The following is a 16,751-nucleotide window of genomic DNA, read 5'->3' on the forward strand; positions in this document are numbered from 1 at the left end:
TTCAGCCTCCGTCGACCAGCACCCCCGAAGTCGTTTTACTGCGGGCAGCTTTCCATATACTCTTCTCGCAGCCTGTAGCGCTGCGTAGGGTCAGTGTGACCCAAGTGCAGAACTCTGCACTTGGTCTCGTTAAACCTCAAAGTTCGGCTTCCTCGACCTATAATAAAGGACAGACGTTTGCACTCTCCGTCGCCCCACCGTCGGTGCGAACCCGCCCGCCGGGGGCGGGGCGGTGCCATGACGGCGTTGGGGGGGCGGTGCCGGCCGGGCTGCCCGCCCCGACATGGCCGCCTGCAGCCAGGTAACGCGACCGCGAGGTCGGGGCCGCCGCGTTCTGCTCCGGCTGGGGACGGCGAGCAGCGGGGCACCGCGGGGGCGGCCTCTGCCGCGGGCTCCCTTCCCCGCTGTACCGCCCTGTGCAGGGAGCTGAGCCCGCGGCGGCCCGGCCCCAACTCTCTCTCTCTGACCCCGTCTGGACGAGGTGGTGTAAGGGGGATAAGGCCAAGTCAGCCCCCGCGTCTGCATTGCAGCTTTTACAGCCCCACCGCGTGTTTACTCAGGGCAGAGCAGCACGGACACTGCTGTGAGGGTGCTGAGGCACTGGAACAGATTGCCCAGAGAAGTTGTGGATGCCCCATCCCTGGAAGTGTTCAAAGCCAGGCTGGATAAGGCCTTGAACAGCCTGGCCTAGTGGGAGGTGCCCCTGCCCATGACAAGGGGGTGTTGGGACTAGATGATCTTTAAGGCCCCTTCCAAGCCTTTAACATTCTGTGATTCTGTGACACGTTCCTGTAGTTATTCGATTATCGTTGTTGTTTGTACGAGTGCCCAGGGCCCTCGGGTTTGTGGGCTGTCGGTGGGAGGTTTGTGTGCCGGCTGTCCGTGGCACAGGTGGGGTGGGATAAGCCGCGGGAATGTGCTAGCGCCTTCAGGTGTATTTGGCCCGTGTTGGAGCTCTTAAAACTCCCCATCGGGGCTGCTGAATTTCGTTGTTTTTTGGTTTTGTTTTGTTGTTTTGGTTTTTTTTTTCCTCGCGAATTTTGATGCCTATGTGTATGCAGCATCCGTATACGTTTATGTTGATGTGTCCACGGCACAAAAACAAGCCAAAACTGAGTAATAAACCCAAACTTATCCCTGATCGTGGCGCTCCCTCTGCCGACGGCCGCCGCTCAGCTCCACCCAGACACCAGCATTTTTCTTTTCAGAAACGGCTTCTGCAGCAGATAAGGTTCCCGCACTGCCTAAAGCTTTACGTTTACCTTTATAGTAGTTTCAGGCCATTTGTGTGACCTGCTGTAACCTGAGCTCGCATTCCAAGGGCAAACTCTTTCAGTGTATTTTCAGGAGCTACTTTTTTAAAATACTTGTGAAAGGGGGTGATAAGAGTAATACATGCAGCAGTGGATTATCCCTTTTTCTTCTGTAGTTTTGTTGGCCTTTGTAAAACAGGTGTGAGATCCTACCAGATGAGTTTCTCACTTCCATGCAGTTTAGTGTGATTCCTTTACTCGGAAATCAAGGCAAACTGTTGGTTTCTGTGCCTGCAGAATTGAGCCTCGGGTAATGATGCAACAGACAAGGCAGAGAATTTAGACCCAGTTCAGAGACCAAGCTGAGGCTGTCTGAGAAGCTTCTGCTGTCTCAGCCATGCAGGTAATACTGTTTGAGATGCCTTCAGGGGCTGGAGGCAATACTGGCAAGGGTGACTCTGCACGTTAAGAAGGTCTTCGGCTTCTTGAGCAGCAGCTGAAAGGACGGGCATTGTGGAGCAGGGCATCTCTGCCAGTGTTATGTGCTGTTTAGGCAGCTGAATCACATCTCATCCGTCCCTTGTTCCGCTGTTTAGTTCAGAGGTTATGAGGAAGTAGTCTTTCAGCTTCAGTTTTTCTGCTAGTTTGTTAAATATTGTGGCAATGACTTCTCTCCTTTTGCCTGGAGAATGTGGGAGTTTGAGGACCTGACTAAAGGCCTGACTAAACTTCAGAACTGCTTCCCCCAGAGATCAGATGAAGTTTTCCAGTAGATGTTATGAGAAAGACCTGAGCCTTTTAGTTTGAAATCCTTGTGTTCTGGCTGAGTCTGTTCTGCAGGAGCTTCATGACAGTGGTCTGACTGGTATGAGTGATGTGCATAGTCTCCTCCACACTTTTCCATCTGAACCAGATTTGCCTGGTTCCAAAGCATTAATCAGAGTATAAAATCAGCAAAAAACCCTTAGTGAGCACTGTTGCTTTGAAGGGAAATGGGAGACATTTGCTATCAAATCTGTAATAAAAATAATTTTACAGAAATGAAGATTGATTCTATAACCCATTGATCTTTTCAGCCTCTACACTTCATATTTCTGAAGTCACATGAAATAATGATTTCAGTAGTCTCCTCCTTTTTCTGAAACTCTGCCCTTTCCGAGTTTTGTCACTTGTGAGATTTTCTTCTCATATGTTTTGCCTCCACTGCATGTTAGCACGGCTGTGCTTGAATTCACTCTGAGTAAGAAAGCTTAGGAACTGTCAGGTATCTAATGGTGGTAGGATGGATCTTGGTGCTGAGTAATTTATTAGTTTATTTTTTGTCAGACTCAGAGATAAATGTGATCTTTATGTGGTCAAATATGTGTGAAACTTTAACAATGCCAGGAGGTCAGGGTTCAAACCTGTTATGGCCATGCATGTGCTGTCTCAAACTTGACAGCAGGCCTCCGAAACCATATCAGGATAGAATTGTTGGAGCCTACCATGCCAGTGACTTGACAGTGTTTTAATTCATTTGAGACCACTGTAAAATTGGGTTTGGGAGTGGAAGAAGAACAGTGGAAGGAGGAACCAACAAATGGAAAGGAGTGGCAAAAGACTGAGTCTTTTTTGGCAGCATTTATTCTGCTCCTGTTTGGAGAACTAGAATCTGTTATTTCCACAGAGTGCTTTTGTCATTCTGATTCCCTTAAAGATTTTTCTCTTTCAGTGCAGTTAATAGTTGTGCAGGTTGATGATGGTGATGCTACAGCAATCACAGGGAATACGTAGTCACAGCTCCTATGCAACACTTTAATGTTTTATAACAATTTTACTAGCATACTGGTGTTTGTTTAAAAGAAAAATTTTGCTAATTCATTCAATGCAAAGTTGCAGCAAATACTAATACAAATCTCATGGCAGTTTCACACATATCTTTTTTCTCATGTTGTACTCTGGAGAGACTGTAGAGAGAAGGAAATAAGTTGAAACTACTGTGTGAAAACAGGAGAGGCAGACAGGTTAAAACCCACAAATGGTTGTAGTGATATTGTGAATAAAGGAGTGAGGAGGAAGAGAAAAATTGGAAAATAAAATCAAACATCATGACAGTCTTTTTAAGGCTTTATTTTTGGGAGAGATCCTCTTAATAAAGCAGAGTTTAATAGCAGAACTTCAGAGACGGGGAAAAACTCTTCAATTGACTAAGGAAGAGCGTACTTTGCAGGCTTAGTTTTGTCAGCCCCAAATAATTTATAAAATCTGGAATTATCTGAACTCCTTTTACTGTCGTAGAGATGACACAGGAGACTCTAGAGCACACTGAAGTACTTAATTTTTCAAGCAGGACACTTACTATGTCTTGTTACTTCTGCTTTTCAGATCACCAGCATGGAAGCTAAAACCAGCAGAGATCATCTGAAAGTCCATAAAATGAAGAAGAAGGTATTGAGGAAACAGGTCAGAGCTCAGCATACATTGATGAGACATGAAGGCATTGAGTGCATCTCCCATGCCACACAGGTGACTGGTAGTTGTGATTTTGATGGTAGTGTAAAAATGCTGCTTATCTCTGTTCTGTTCTCATGTATGCCTTGTTTAAAATGCTGTTCTCCAAAATGCACTTCCTGAGACTGAGGGTTTTCTGTGCATCTTTGATTTCAAAGCAGAACTGTACTTCAGCAGTTCAGTGTCCGCGGAGAGACTTTGATGGGCTTTGGATAAGAGGTTTTTTAACCTGAAACAGTAGTTCCTTGGGTTGAGGAGAAGGAGGAAGCATGGGAAATGTTATTGAAGTAGATAAACTTTTCTTCTCTTTCTCTGTGATTTTTTTTTCCCTCAGGCTTTTAACTTGTGTATCTTTCTTGCCTCTGTACTTTTTTTTTTATCAAGTGTAATTTGTCTCATCTAAACTTCCCATTAAAAATATATCTATTTTAGAAATCTTCTCCACTTTATTTTCTTCACCTAGATAAATTAAGACTGTGGTTCTGTGGGATTTGCACTGATTGACTGACATACTGCTGTTGAAATGGGGACAGCTTTCTCTTTCCTTGCACAAAAGGGAACAAGATAGGAAGGAATTCTGCTTTCTTGTGATGCTTAATGAACTTTATCATGAGCCACTTTATTCCCTAACCTAACAGAAAACTACTCAGCTTTTTGATTTTCTCCCACAATAGAGTTATAGCAGATCAGGTGACTTCACAGATACTGGTGTAGGGAAAGATGACAGAAACTTGCAGACAGAGAGTGAAGAAGTTAGAGAATTTCTAATTTCCCTCTGTTATTTGTGGAGGGATACTAACGGCTTGAAACGCTGTAGAGGAGTATCATTTACTCTGTCCTTGTTCATCCTGATCCTGCAAATTCTTCCCATTCATATGTGGAAACATCAGTTAGATTTTTATACATTTTTGTAACAAAGTTTGATTTAGTCTTTACTTGGATTTCACACTACATGGACAGATGTTAAAATGACTCAGGAATCTTGTATATATTGTAAACTTTTTGGAAGAAAGACTGTGTTTTTCTAGTGTTGCTTGGAAATGGGTCTGTAATTTGGGACTTGTTCCCCTTCAAACTGTCCAAGGTACCAAATTATCCAAATCTATCCAAAGAGAAGTTTTGTGGTCCAGGAAGATCCTTATTGGTGGCAGAACATTTGAATAAGTGATATATGAAACAAAATCATAGTGCTAGTGATAAATTTGTGTCAAGAATGCAGAAAATTATTTCAGGCTTTGTGCAAAATTCTGATTATCTCCAGATTGCTCAGTCAGAAGAACATGATCAGTTGCTGCATGTGCTGCAGCTGTTGCATAGTGTAGGTCTGTGTAGATGAAGTGAAAGCACTGGTTTGAGCCTCTGCATGTCCTTCACATACGTAGGCCTCTCCATTAATAACATTCTAGAAAACAACAATAATTAATAATGAGGTGAACTTTGAAAAAGGTGATCAGTAATGGACAGCCTGATGCAGTGCTTGGAACAGATGTTAACAGAGCCATTGCAACGGGCAATACAGCAGCACTCACTGTATGACTTTTTTTTTGAATAATCCTTCTCTTCAGTGCTAAACCTCGTTTTGTGGTTTTTTAGAGAAGTGAAATGCTGTCATTTGAAACAGTTGAACACTTTCCCAGCTGCCTTCAGAAAAGGTCATAGAACATTTATAGACTTTTAAGGAAAAGATTGTCTGAAATCTTTCTGGAAAGGTATTACATGGAGTTAATCTGAGCAATTTGTTGCTGGCAGTTTGGAGTCACATTTACCCTTGAAAAGGGTCTTAAACTTCTTTCAACCACTATGATTAGATTGAGCATCCAGTTATGGCTTGTAGATATGCAGATGTCAAAAGAACTTGTTTATTTATTTTGAAAAGGCCTGCCTATGTATTTTCAAAAGATATTTCTTGAATAATAGTGCTATTTTGTTGTTTCTTCTAATATTTGGCAAGCCAGCAACAGTCCTCACAAACTGGGTGTTCCATGGTAGTTTTGGACATAAATCACTATGAAAGCATAGAATTAAGCAATTAGGCATTATGCTTTAAGTAGCCTGTGTTAGCTAAGGATAGGACGTAAATCCCTTCTGTTTATAAAACAAGAGAGAGAATTTTCAGATAAAAATGCTGGGGCAGAACTAGATGCTATGTTTCTAGAGGTTGCTGCTTATTTTTGGTGAACCTGATGTATGAAGGACTTATGGTGGGACTGGGAATATCAATCTGTATGCTTGGAGAGACTTCTTGGCAAAGATGAGAAAACCTGTCTTAAAAAAGGAATCAGTCTTTAAAGGATTTTCCATCTGTTTTTGTTAGTGCTAACAGGTCTTTGGAAAAATTTTGTGTTTTAGATACCTCCAAAGTTGTGTGTGCCAGTGTCACTGTTTGCCTGCAGTACACTTGATGCACGTGTGCTGATTCAAAGCATGTATTAACTGAGGGGGTATTTCTGATAGAACTTGCAAACCTTTCTGCCAGAATGTGTGCTAGGCGAGTAGAGGTTGCCTGAGCCACATACCAAGGTCATGGAAATGTAAATATCCCATGTGGACTACAAAAAAGAGTGCTCATGGGCTTAATTTTTCTTTATGGTGCTGCTCTCTTGGTAGAGTGTTAGTTTTAAAGGAACCGAGAGTAATCACTAATTCTTAATTTTTTAAAAATTCCTTTTCAATTAGAACCTGGTTATTGCCAATGCTGGTCTTGGTAATGGGATGAGTAGAAACCAACTGCTCAGGATAGTAGAAGAATATGGAGAGGTGGAAACACTCTTAATGCCACCGAATAAACCATATTCATTTGTCAAATATGAGACAACAGAAGAAGCCAAGAAAGCCTTTGATGCCCTTAATGGAAAAGAAGTAACATTGGAAGACTGTGGCCAAAACATTGTTCTATATATTAATTTTGTGGAAAAAGGTATAGTTTTTTCTGCTCTCCTGTATATCTAACTTCCTGCATATTGCTTTCCTTTGCATTTACTTCCTGGGTTCTAAATATAGCTAAAAACCCACTAGTTTTTGTAAGTAGACACAGAGAATGAAAGCTAGAATCTAAGATTCAGGACATAAAATAATCTTTGCTCCTTGTATTTCATGATAGGATACTATAATTTGAACTCCTTTACTTGGAGGCAAAAAAAAAAAATTTAAGTAATTTTCTGACCATTCAGTACTGCATGTGAATGTTTTGCAGTTAAGGAGCCTGGAGATCTCTGAACAGTTCATTGGATTTCTTGTGTGACCTTAGTCTTGCAATTTGTATCTCAACTCCAAGAAGAAAAATATGCACAATAAATTTTATGGCTTTTTTTCCCATTTCCCCCAAGTTGTGGGGTTTTTTTTTGGCTGATTATAAGCTATTTACTGTAAGAACTGTTGCTCTTTCTATGAGCTTTTAAAATGTCTAGGGAAAGGGGTTCCTGGTGTTGGTCTGTACATTCTGACAGTGAATAGATTTTTAGCTATTAGGATAGCAAACTGAACATCCCTACATCATCAACGCTTGTGTTCCCCTAGGGATTGCATTGTGCTACTCCATATTTGTGCATATTTGATTACAGAGTATTCTCTGTCTACAGAAGCAATCTGCTGATATGATACATCATCAAAGTTCTACAAAATTAAAATGAAATTCAGGTAGAACCTTGAAGTGACTGGGAAATTCTGCTTACCATTATTTTGACAGGAAAATCACAAGTGGTTTTGTGTTTGGATAGTGTGGAGTCTTGTTGGTCTTATGCAGTAAAATTTTTAGGAAGTGCTTTGCATGATGCAAAACTTGAGCCTTACCCTGTGTTATCATGACAAAAAGGGATCATTCCTTTTCCAAATAAGACCACAATGAGGGCTATATTGTGTCGTTAAAGTAAATATTTCTACAGCTGTACTATATTCTCATACAAAATAAATATCCCTTCAGGGAACACATGGTTTTATTTTCTCTAAACAGTGACAGTATTCTCTTTTTTTTCATACACCCTAGTTTCCTTGCAAAATGCTGTTCCTGCGAGCTTGCCTCCAGGCTTAATGGTAATTGAAAAGATTATTTCTCCAGAGGAGGAAAGCAGGATGTTGGAAAATATCAAGTGGATAGGAGATGAAGATACTCAAAGTGGTGGGTACAACTATAGGAATCCAGATCTTTTATGCTGTTTTTTCCTGCAGTTTCAGTTTACAAGAAGTCTGCGTCTTGGTAAATGTGTTGTCTGAAATGATTGTGTACTTGTTCTTCCTATTTTAGAAATTGGGTCTTATACTGCAAGTGATAGACTCCTTGGGGCAAGTGGTCTGAATTGATGTTCTAGAGTGGATTTACTTGATTAACATACCTGCATCCAAAACTAACTAAAGTCTTTTTTTATGTGTTGTGCCAAGCATAAGACAGTTCTGTGGAGGTTCCCCTTGTAATTTGATGGCCGACCGAGGAGCTGTGTGTTCTTTTAAATAAAAAATAATTCAGTGAGACACATATTCTGGATGCTTTTTTTGCTTTTACTTGAGTTCTGTGGAGTTAAATCCCTTAATAAATGAATTCTTGGCGTTTGCTTCAAAGTTTCAGGGTAAATTTTGTTCCTTGGAGCAATGCAAGGGGTTATATTGACCTTAGGTAACATGTAAAGTGGTGATTGATGAATATGAAGGATCTTGGTCTTGTATAAATATCCATAGGATATTCATCAAGTAAGTGAGTTCAGAGATCAGGACAAGAAAAAAGATGGATTAAGCATGGCTCAAGAAAATTGGTACTCTCTACTTCTTGCATATACAAACCCACCATCCATTTGGCTCGAAACAACAGTGAATGTGATGCTTGATGAAATACAAGAGATAATAGGGCAGAAGTGTGTACCATGAAGGACAAGGGTGACATATATTGTTTTGACTGCTAATTGAAGAATGTTTAGGCTTAACAGAAATAGGGAAGCATAGCAAATTGCCTGTACTGTTTTGTGTAGTCTAATCTTACTTTTAACTTGTGTGTTTTTACAGCGCAGAAGAATTTAAAGCATAGAAGAGTAAAACATTTTGGATATGAGTTTCGCTATGATAACAACAATGTTGATAAAGACAAACCTTTACCTGGAGGTGAGAACTTCCCTATTAAATCATACTTATTTTGCACTGATGTTTGAACCATTATGTGAAACCTTTAAGCCTCACTGAGGTATGGATGTGAGATTCTAGTTGGACAGCCTTCACTGTATCTTAAGTACGCATCAAACAGTGCTTTTGAATGAGATCCATTCCAAATTATTGTGAGTGCTTTAAGCTTGTTTTCCAATCGCTTGGAGCCAGAGGTTGCTGCCCTTTGTTGAGGTCCAGTCAAGTAAGGCTTTTAGGAGTGTAATTGTCATTCTTTTTTAGCTTTTTGTTTCATGAAACAATTATGTGTTACAAATTGCATATTAATTTGTTTGGGGGATGTGACGTATATTGCTGTATATATTTATCTCGATTAGCTTGAAGCTTGCTGGATGCATACCAAAATAAAATTTCCTTTGGACTGAAAGAAATTTTGAAAAGGTTTTAGTAACTCTTGTTTGGAGTTGAAAGCTGTGAGTCAGAGCAAAGCAAGTGAGTCATCTTACAGTCTTAGATTTAAAAATAGTAAAATAGGGGAGTTAAATTCCTGTAAAACTTGAACATGTTTAAGGTGATGCATATGTACTGGGATGGATGTAGCATCTAGCTGAAAGATTCTGATTATATTTAGGTTTTAACAGTGAAGCTGTACCATCATAAGAGCATTGGTATTTGAATTGTTTTCTAGTCTTGCAGCTGGACTATTTTACGTGTGAGAAAAGCATACACACTTCTTGCATGAAAACAACTAAAAATAAAAATCAGTAGATTCATGGGAGGACTGTTAGTAACATTTGTGGGTGTTACCTGCAACAGACTTTTTCAGTTAAGTCCTTGGGTAAAATAGGAAACCAAAGCTTCACTGAAGGACTATAACTTTCCTTCCTGTTTCAAGATCAGCTTATCTTGAGCAGAGTTTTTTGGTCATATTCAATGTAATTCAGTAACAAATTTTCAGGAAGTAATTTTTTTAGAGCTCTCTGCACAACTTCTGACTCTCTGCATAATAATTTTGCTTCTTGACTGAAATTTTTTTACTGTAATTGGTGAAAACTTTACCTCTGATTTAATGTACTTTTATTTATGTGTAGAGATACTGGAATTTCTAATTGTAAGGAACCTTGGAGAAGTGGCCTTTCTAATTTTGAGATCTTTTAAATACATTGGACTTGGACATTAGACCCCCAGTTCTGACATGTATGTTAGTAATCATTATTCAAGTGGACTTACATGTATATAAAGCTGTTTCTGTGTACTTTTACAGTTATATTTATTGTAAAAAGAAAGGATAAAAATGTAAAAACTATCCTGTTTTGCTTACAGTTCTGTTTGTATAACCAGGTCTTCCTGAAATTTGCAACCTATTCTTGGAGAAGTGCTTAAAGCAGGGATATATCAAACATAAACCTGATCAACTGACTGTAAATCAATATGAACCTGGACAAGGTAAGTTTATTTGTCTTTCCAAAATTTTGAGTTCTTTACCAGGTTTAAACCACAATGTAAGGTAGGTAACTAAGCACCACATAGCCACTTGCTCACTCCCCCTGACTGAGATAGAGGAGAAAATTGGAAAGATAAAAGGGTGAATACTCATGGGTTGAGAGCAAGACAGTTTAGTAAGTTAAAAAAACTGAAATAAAACAAAAAGAAAAACAAGTGATGCAAAAAAAGCCCAAACAGTTACTCACTACCAGCCAGTCAATGCCCAGCCAGTCCCTGCGTAGTGACATCCCTGGTAAACTTCACTGTAGTTTTATTGTTGATCACCGTGTCACATGGTCATATGGAATATTCCTTTGTTTAGTTTGGGTCGGTTGTCCCAGCTGTGCCCCCTCCCAACTTCTTGTGGCCCCCCGAGCCGACTTGCTGGCAGCGAAGTGTAAGAACCATAAAGGACCTTTATGCTGTGTAAGCATTCCTCAGAACTAGCTAGAACATCCACATATTATCTACACTGTTTTCATCACAAATCCAAAACATAGCACCATACAGGCAACTGTGGAGCAGATGAACTCCATCCCAGCCAAACCAGTACAATTTCACTGAAAGTCAGAAGGAGTATAGCATCTAAATGTGACATGGTGGAGGGACAGGATTTAACCGCCTGCTTAGTGTGTTTCCTCCGTGACCAGAGATGCTTTGAATCAAAACTAAAGTCTTAATACTGGTTTCTGAACCTGGAAGCTCGTTTTTAGAAGTGAAGTTTTTGATACCACTGTTAAAGAAAATGATGGTGCTTCAGGGTCCAGGCCCATGACATGAAAATAAAAAGTTACGGGAATAGTCATATTTTGTTTAGTCAAGTGCATTTTTTCGCTCCAAACTTATCTTTCTCCCTGTAATGTGTATACAGTCTCCAGGAAATAAGTGTGATATAATGAGTATATGTGATATATGGACTCTTAAGTATGATGCAAGAAGTGTTCCATTACCTTAGAAATAAGGAATTACTGTATTTCTGTAACGTTTCCCAAACTGGAGACATCTGAAGAGAAATATGCTTCTAATCTCACGTCTAGGGAATAAATCACATGCTGTGCTTTTTGCTAAACTCAGTCATCAAGGCGAAATATCTGGCATGCTTTCTAGATTGAATATCTCATTTGTCCTTAGGAAGAAAGGACAACGGCTTTACTCTCAGAATTAGTGTCTGACAGCTATTATAGTGTCTGCCCAACAAGGGTCTGAAAAGCTGATCCTATTTGTTTGCGTATCTGACAGTCTGTTAAATTGATACAGTCATGTACTTCTGCCTGGGACACCAGAGGAGACTATTTAGAATTGTAGATTTCTGTCGGGGATAGAAGCAGTTTTTTTTTAAAAACAAACAAACAGAAAACCAAGCCCAAAGCAAAATATCCTTTCTTAAGCGCAAATTGTTAGGATATGAAAGAGCAGAGAGTGCAGTCAGATTAATGCTTTCAGTATTTTTGTTCTGAGCCATATTTTCACTGGAAATCACACTTGAAACTTTAGAAAGCGACTCATGGCTTTGGGTATTTAAGCTATAGGGGCCACACACAAGACACATTAAAATGAATTCCTTTTTGAGGACACTTTTTCCATTCAGGATCTGAATAACATTTGAAGTTGTTGATTTATGCTTGGATGTTACCATATACTTTTCAATGCTCACAGAATTATTAGTGTAGAAGTCATCCAGTCCAACCCCCCGGCGAAGGCAGGGTGACCTAGAGCAGGTGACACAGGAATATCTCCAGAGAGGGAGATTCCTCAACCTTCCTGAGCAGCCTGTTCCAGTGCTCTGCCACCCTCAGTGTAAAGAAGTTCTTCCACATGTTGAAGTGAAGCTCCTTGTGTTTTAGTTTATGGCCATTGCTCCTCATCCTGTCACTGGCACCACCAAGAAGAGTCAGGCACCATCCTCTTGGACCCTGCCTTTGATATATTTATATGCAATGATGAGACCCCCTTTCAGTCCTCTCTTCTCTGGAACTGACCAGGCCCAGCTCCTGCAGTCTCTCCTCATAAGACAAATGCTCCAGTCCCATGATCATCCTTATGGTCCTCCACTGGACCCTCTCCAGTAGCTCCTTGTCTTTCTTGTACTGAGGAGCCCAGAACTGGACACAGCACTCCAGATGTGGTCTCACTAGGGCCAAGCAGAGGGGCAGGATCACCTCCCTCAGCCAGCTGGCCACACTCTTCCTGATGCACCCCAGGATACTATTGGCCCTCCTGGCCACAAGGGCACACTGCTGGCTTAGGTGACTCTACTTCTATGTGCTGGATATATGGAGTATAAACAGCAGGCAGGTAGGTCAGTGTGTTCTTAGTTGAGTTGTGTGAGTAATGATGCAGAGAGCTGTTGATGTTCTGCTGCACAGTGAAGTACACAGACTGCAGTGTGCATCTGAAGGCAGAGCCTCAGTGCTTTATAGAGGCAAAGTTATGAGCCTAACAAACTTTATCTGTCCTCGGTTTTCAAGTCCCACTGATTTTCTATCAGATTAAATGCTGACTTCATAAAACACTTGTATGGAATTCAGAATATTTACATCTGAAAGTAAAATCTGGCATGTAATAAGGATACTTTATAGAGCTGACCAACACTGTTAGAAAAAACTGTTTTCAACTCAGGAATTCTTTAGTGTCCAAAGAGGACACTGGTAAGAGTTTTTAAAAAACAAATAAAACTGTTTTGGTTTGGATCAAATAGGAAATCACTCTATCTGTCTGGGCCTGCTATGGAGTCAGAGGAAGGTGTAGTTGCAGTTCTCCCAAGCTGTCTGCTGGCCTTGCGCCACTGCTGACTGCCGTTCCCCACCATGTGGTTAGATTTTGCTGTGGCACACACTCTGCTGTTTCAATACTTGATGTTAAAATATGTAGCACAAGCTGCAGGAATTGGCAGTTTCTTTCCAATTAGAAGATCTGAAAGGAAAAAAAAAATCAAAAAATTACTGTCCTTTTGGCAGTTCTTAACAGTGTGTGTTTACTCAGACACACATCAACAGATGTACTACCCAGGGCTTAGCCTAGCAATGATGTGTGCTCTGCCAGGAACTGCAAAGCAGAGGCAGGGCTTGACCCTGACAGTGCCTGCCTTTGTGGTAGTAGGTCCTAATTCCTCAACTCAGCCATTTGCTTAGCAAATAGAGGGATTTGGGATTACTCCTATGTGAAGAGAGTGGGGGAGAAATACATGGTTGTGGATGAACTAAAACCCAAAGTTGTCAAATGTCCCATAACTGCTATTGCTAAGGGCTAAACTGCCTATAAGGGTAGCAAAATCATTTAGCTACTTCCTGCAGCAGGGAAAGTATTTGGAGTCATCAGGAGGTGAGTGAGGCCTTTAAATGCCCTGACCTGTCTTCTAGATATTTCCACTGATTATACAGGACATTTAGGTTAACTGTGTCAATCTAATCCGGGCATGTAAATCAGACAATTGCTCTCAATTCTTTTGGAAGGCAACTCTGTTGTTTTATGATAACTTTTGTTTGTTCAACCGTACATCCCAGTTTTCCATATGGACATCCATGGAAATAGAGCTTCCTAGCAGAAATAGCACTCTATTACTGTTGTTGTTGTTGTTGTTGTTATTATTGTACTGATATTTTTGGGTTTTTTTTGTACAGGAATTCCTCCTCATATTGATACACATTCTACTTTTGAGGATGAAATAATTTCTCTCAGTTTAGGAGCTGAGGTAAACTTTAATGTTTGCATGTGGTTTGATGCTTTACTGAGAAGTTTCATTTTTACATTGTTTAATACTAGTTAATTTGATTTTCCATAGTGTCTGTTCACATTCACCCTAGTTTAATATCAAGTTTGTAAGGTAATGTGATATGCTAATTAAATAAGTAACTGCAGTTCAGTGTTGTCAGTGGAAGATTTGCCAGTGATATCAGTGATTTTTAAATCACTATTTTTAAATCTTAGCATCCATTTCTCCATTGACCTTCCTTCATTTTGTTTTTATCTTAGAAAATGTTTCACTCCTATTTATGTTCTACTTCCATTTTTCCTGCGAGATACCCTGTTCCCTCTGGTCTTCGTAAGCCTCCCATTATTATTGTATTTAGTACATTTACAGTAGGCTAATGTAGTTGTTTGACTTGTAGAAGATCCAGTCAAAGTCTGAGCCCTACTGAGCTAGGTGAGGGCTCTAATTTCATAAGCCTCCAATGTTTGCAGATGATGTAGACAAAGCGTGGAAAGGGAAATGGAAGAACACTGAACTAGCATCTGTATCTGTCTTACAGGTAGTATTCTCCTGTTACAAAACAACAGCTTCGCTCTATCTTACTCTTTAGGCAGAGAGACAAACATGAATGGATATTCTGAGCACTGATACTTTTTGAATCTTTGGTCTTATCTTTGGCATCGACTTACTAGTTTCTTGCAAGTTGTGTAGTGATTGTGGAGCTCCTGGGACTAGGCGTGAGTCTAATGAAGGATAGGTTTTTCAGTATCATGTGTGGCAGTGGCACATCTGTGTTGTTTGCCACTTGAAAATGGGGGGTCAGTGTTGCCAGTTCTCTCAGTTTGGCTGTGGGTGTATTTATCCACCATTCACAAAAGCATCCAGTCTAGAGTAGGAATATCATGGATTAGTTGTGAGGGTGGTAGCTGCACAGTGGCAGTAGAGTTCTTACTACTTTTGTTTTGAAATCTCCCAGTCTGGGGGAACTTCCTCATGTGGCTTTGGCACTTAACCTTGTCTCAGAGGTAGTACATTCTCCTCAGTTCAACAGCCATGTTGTCTTTAACAGTGCCAACACCTCTGTGCTAGGTGGCACATGGGAACATCCATTTCTTTCATGGAGTTTCTCTAGGAGAAGGGTTGCAATTAATCTTCTGTGCAGTTTATCCATCCTAAATTTAATTTTTCTAACGTGTCTGTGCTGAGCATCCAGAGCAGCACAGCAACAGTAGATGACCCCAATTTACAGCTGTTCCTATGTTGAACTTATAAATAAAAAAAAAAGTTAATTTAGTTTATTTTATAAAAGCTATATTGGTATTCTGCCTCAGTTCAGAGCCTCAAGCTTTCTAATCCTTTCTGTTTCACTTAGAAGGCTGAGGCTGGCACAGATACTCTGTTTCTACATTGATGTAACTCCATAGGCAGTGCATTTCTAGATTATTGCATTACAGCATACCTTTGTGATGCTCTCAGAGTGGTTTTAATCATGTGAAAAATACAAACCTTTCCGGAGAGTGGACTGCCTGGAGCATTATGATGCTGTAAAAAGTTGGAGTGTGTACATTTCAACCATTGAGACAGTCAAACTTGGGCCATTTCTACATATTTCAGGCATAGGCATTGGATTACAGTCTGTTAGGTATCTCCCAAGTTTCAGGACCTTTTCCTAATAGGCCATAAATGCACTTTTCAGGTGCAGGCAATCAAAACACAGATGTAGTAAAACAAGCTAGTGGCCCATGAAATGCTGCATAATTTAATGGCTTTCCTTTCTAGTACTTAAAAACTTTTTATGATTTCTTTATGTGTTTTTCTGCACTTCGCTCTTCATCTGCTTTTAAAATGAAAATATCAGTTTCAGTAATATGTGAGTCAGCTATTTTAGGAGTAAAGCTCCCTTCTGTAGTCCCACTAAAGCTTACCATGTACAAAATTTACACACTCTTGTTAATAAATAATTGGAGCTGCATATCAACCTTTGGTGTCTTTCTTTTCTCTTTATTCTTCTCTCTGTAGGATGACTGGTTTCTTTTCTACCTGAATAAACTAGGCTACATTTTAGTGGAAACTATACATAAAGTCATATGTCTTTTTCCTTCTTTGTATAAAACGTGCCATAAAGAAATAACCTTGCAACCCAACTGATTCTGCATTCTATTTTGGAAGTAGGCTAACCAGACACTTCAGAGAAAAAGAAATGAAGCAGAATGCCTCACTATACTAAGTCATGGAAAAAGCATTTCTTTCAATTGCTGGTATGCTTGTCCCTCCAGGATCTGAGTTAGGCAGATTGTGGTAATTAGTAACTAAAATAAAAATGCCCCATCATCCAGGTCATTAATGAAGATGTTAAACAGTATTAGTCCCGGTATCAGTCCCTAGGGCACTCCACCAGTGACATGTCTTCAACTGTGCTTTGTGCCACCAGCATCTTCAGTGATACCTTGCAACCTAACTCACATTATTGAGACTCAGTCTTTTCCTCAGTGGTGAATGAGTTTATCCTGTAACAAAGCACTGTGTGCTGTTTTGCTAGAGGAATTATTGTAAGTTTGATTTGTTTCTGCAAACCTGATTTATGTTGAAAAAGGAATAGTTGTTGACATGTATGTTCATTTTAAATATGAACAAAAATTCTTGAGAAGAAAATAAGGGCATGATTCTTCACAACACTGTATTTGTCTTGCATCAGATAACCTATAGCAATCCAAGTTCTTAGGTGTGTATGAAATGAGGCAGAAACATAG

General features: G+C 40.0%; 1 protein-coding gene across 2 annotated transcripts in view; it reads left to right on the forward strand.

Moving 5' to 3' along the window:
• Positions 1 to 203: 203 nt before the first annotated feature.
• The window catches only part of ALKBH8 (alkB homolog 8, tRNA methyltransferase), a 46,295-nt gene continuing 29,747 nt past the window's right edge, over positions 204 to 16,751 (forward strand). The window contains exons 1-8 of one of the 2 annotated variants that reach the window (XM_027661913.1): positions 273 to 301; positions 1,062 to 1,231; positions 3,618 to 3,758; positions 6,420 to 6,660; positions 7,726 to 7,857; positions 8,733 to 8,828; positions 10,167 to 10,271; positions 13,931 to 14,001. In XM_027661913.1, coding sequence (XP_027517714.1) covers positions 3,627 to 3,758; positions 6,420 to 6,660; positions 7,726 to 7,857; positions 8,733 to 8,828; positions 10,167 to 10,271; positions 13,931 to 14,001 — 777 coding nt within the window. In that variant the 5' untranslated portion in view covers positions 273 to 301; positions 1,062 to 1,231; positions 3,618 to 3,626. Of the gene's footprint in view, positions 302 to 1,061; positions 1,232 to 3,617; positions 3,759 to 6,419; positions 6,661 to 7,725; positions 7,858 to 8,732; positions 8,829 to 10,166; positions 10,272 to 13,930; positions 14,002 to 16,751 lie in introns of both variants that reach the window. The other variant, XM_027661061.1, reaches the window with a different exon arrangement.

The sequence above is a fragment of the Corapipo altera genome, unplaced genomic scaffold (assembly GCF_003945725.1).
Source record: "Corapipo altera isolate COAL_440 unplaced genomic scaffold, ASM394572v1 0, whole genome shotgun sequence".
NCBI classification, from domain to species: domain Eukaryota; kingdom Metazoa; phylum Chordata; class Aves; order Passeriformes; family Pipridae; genus Corapipo; species Corapipo altera.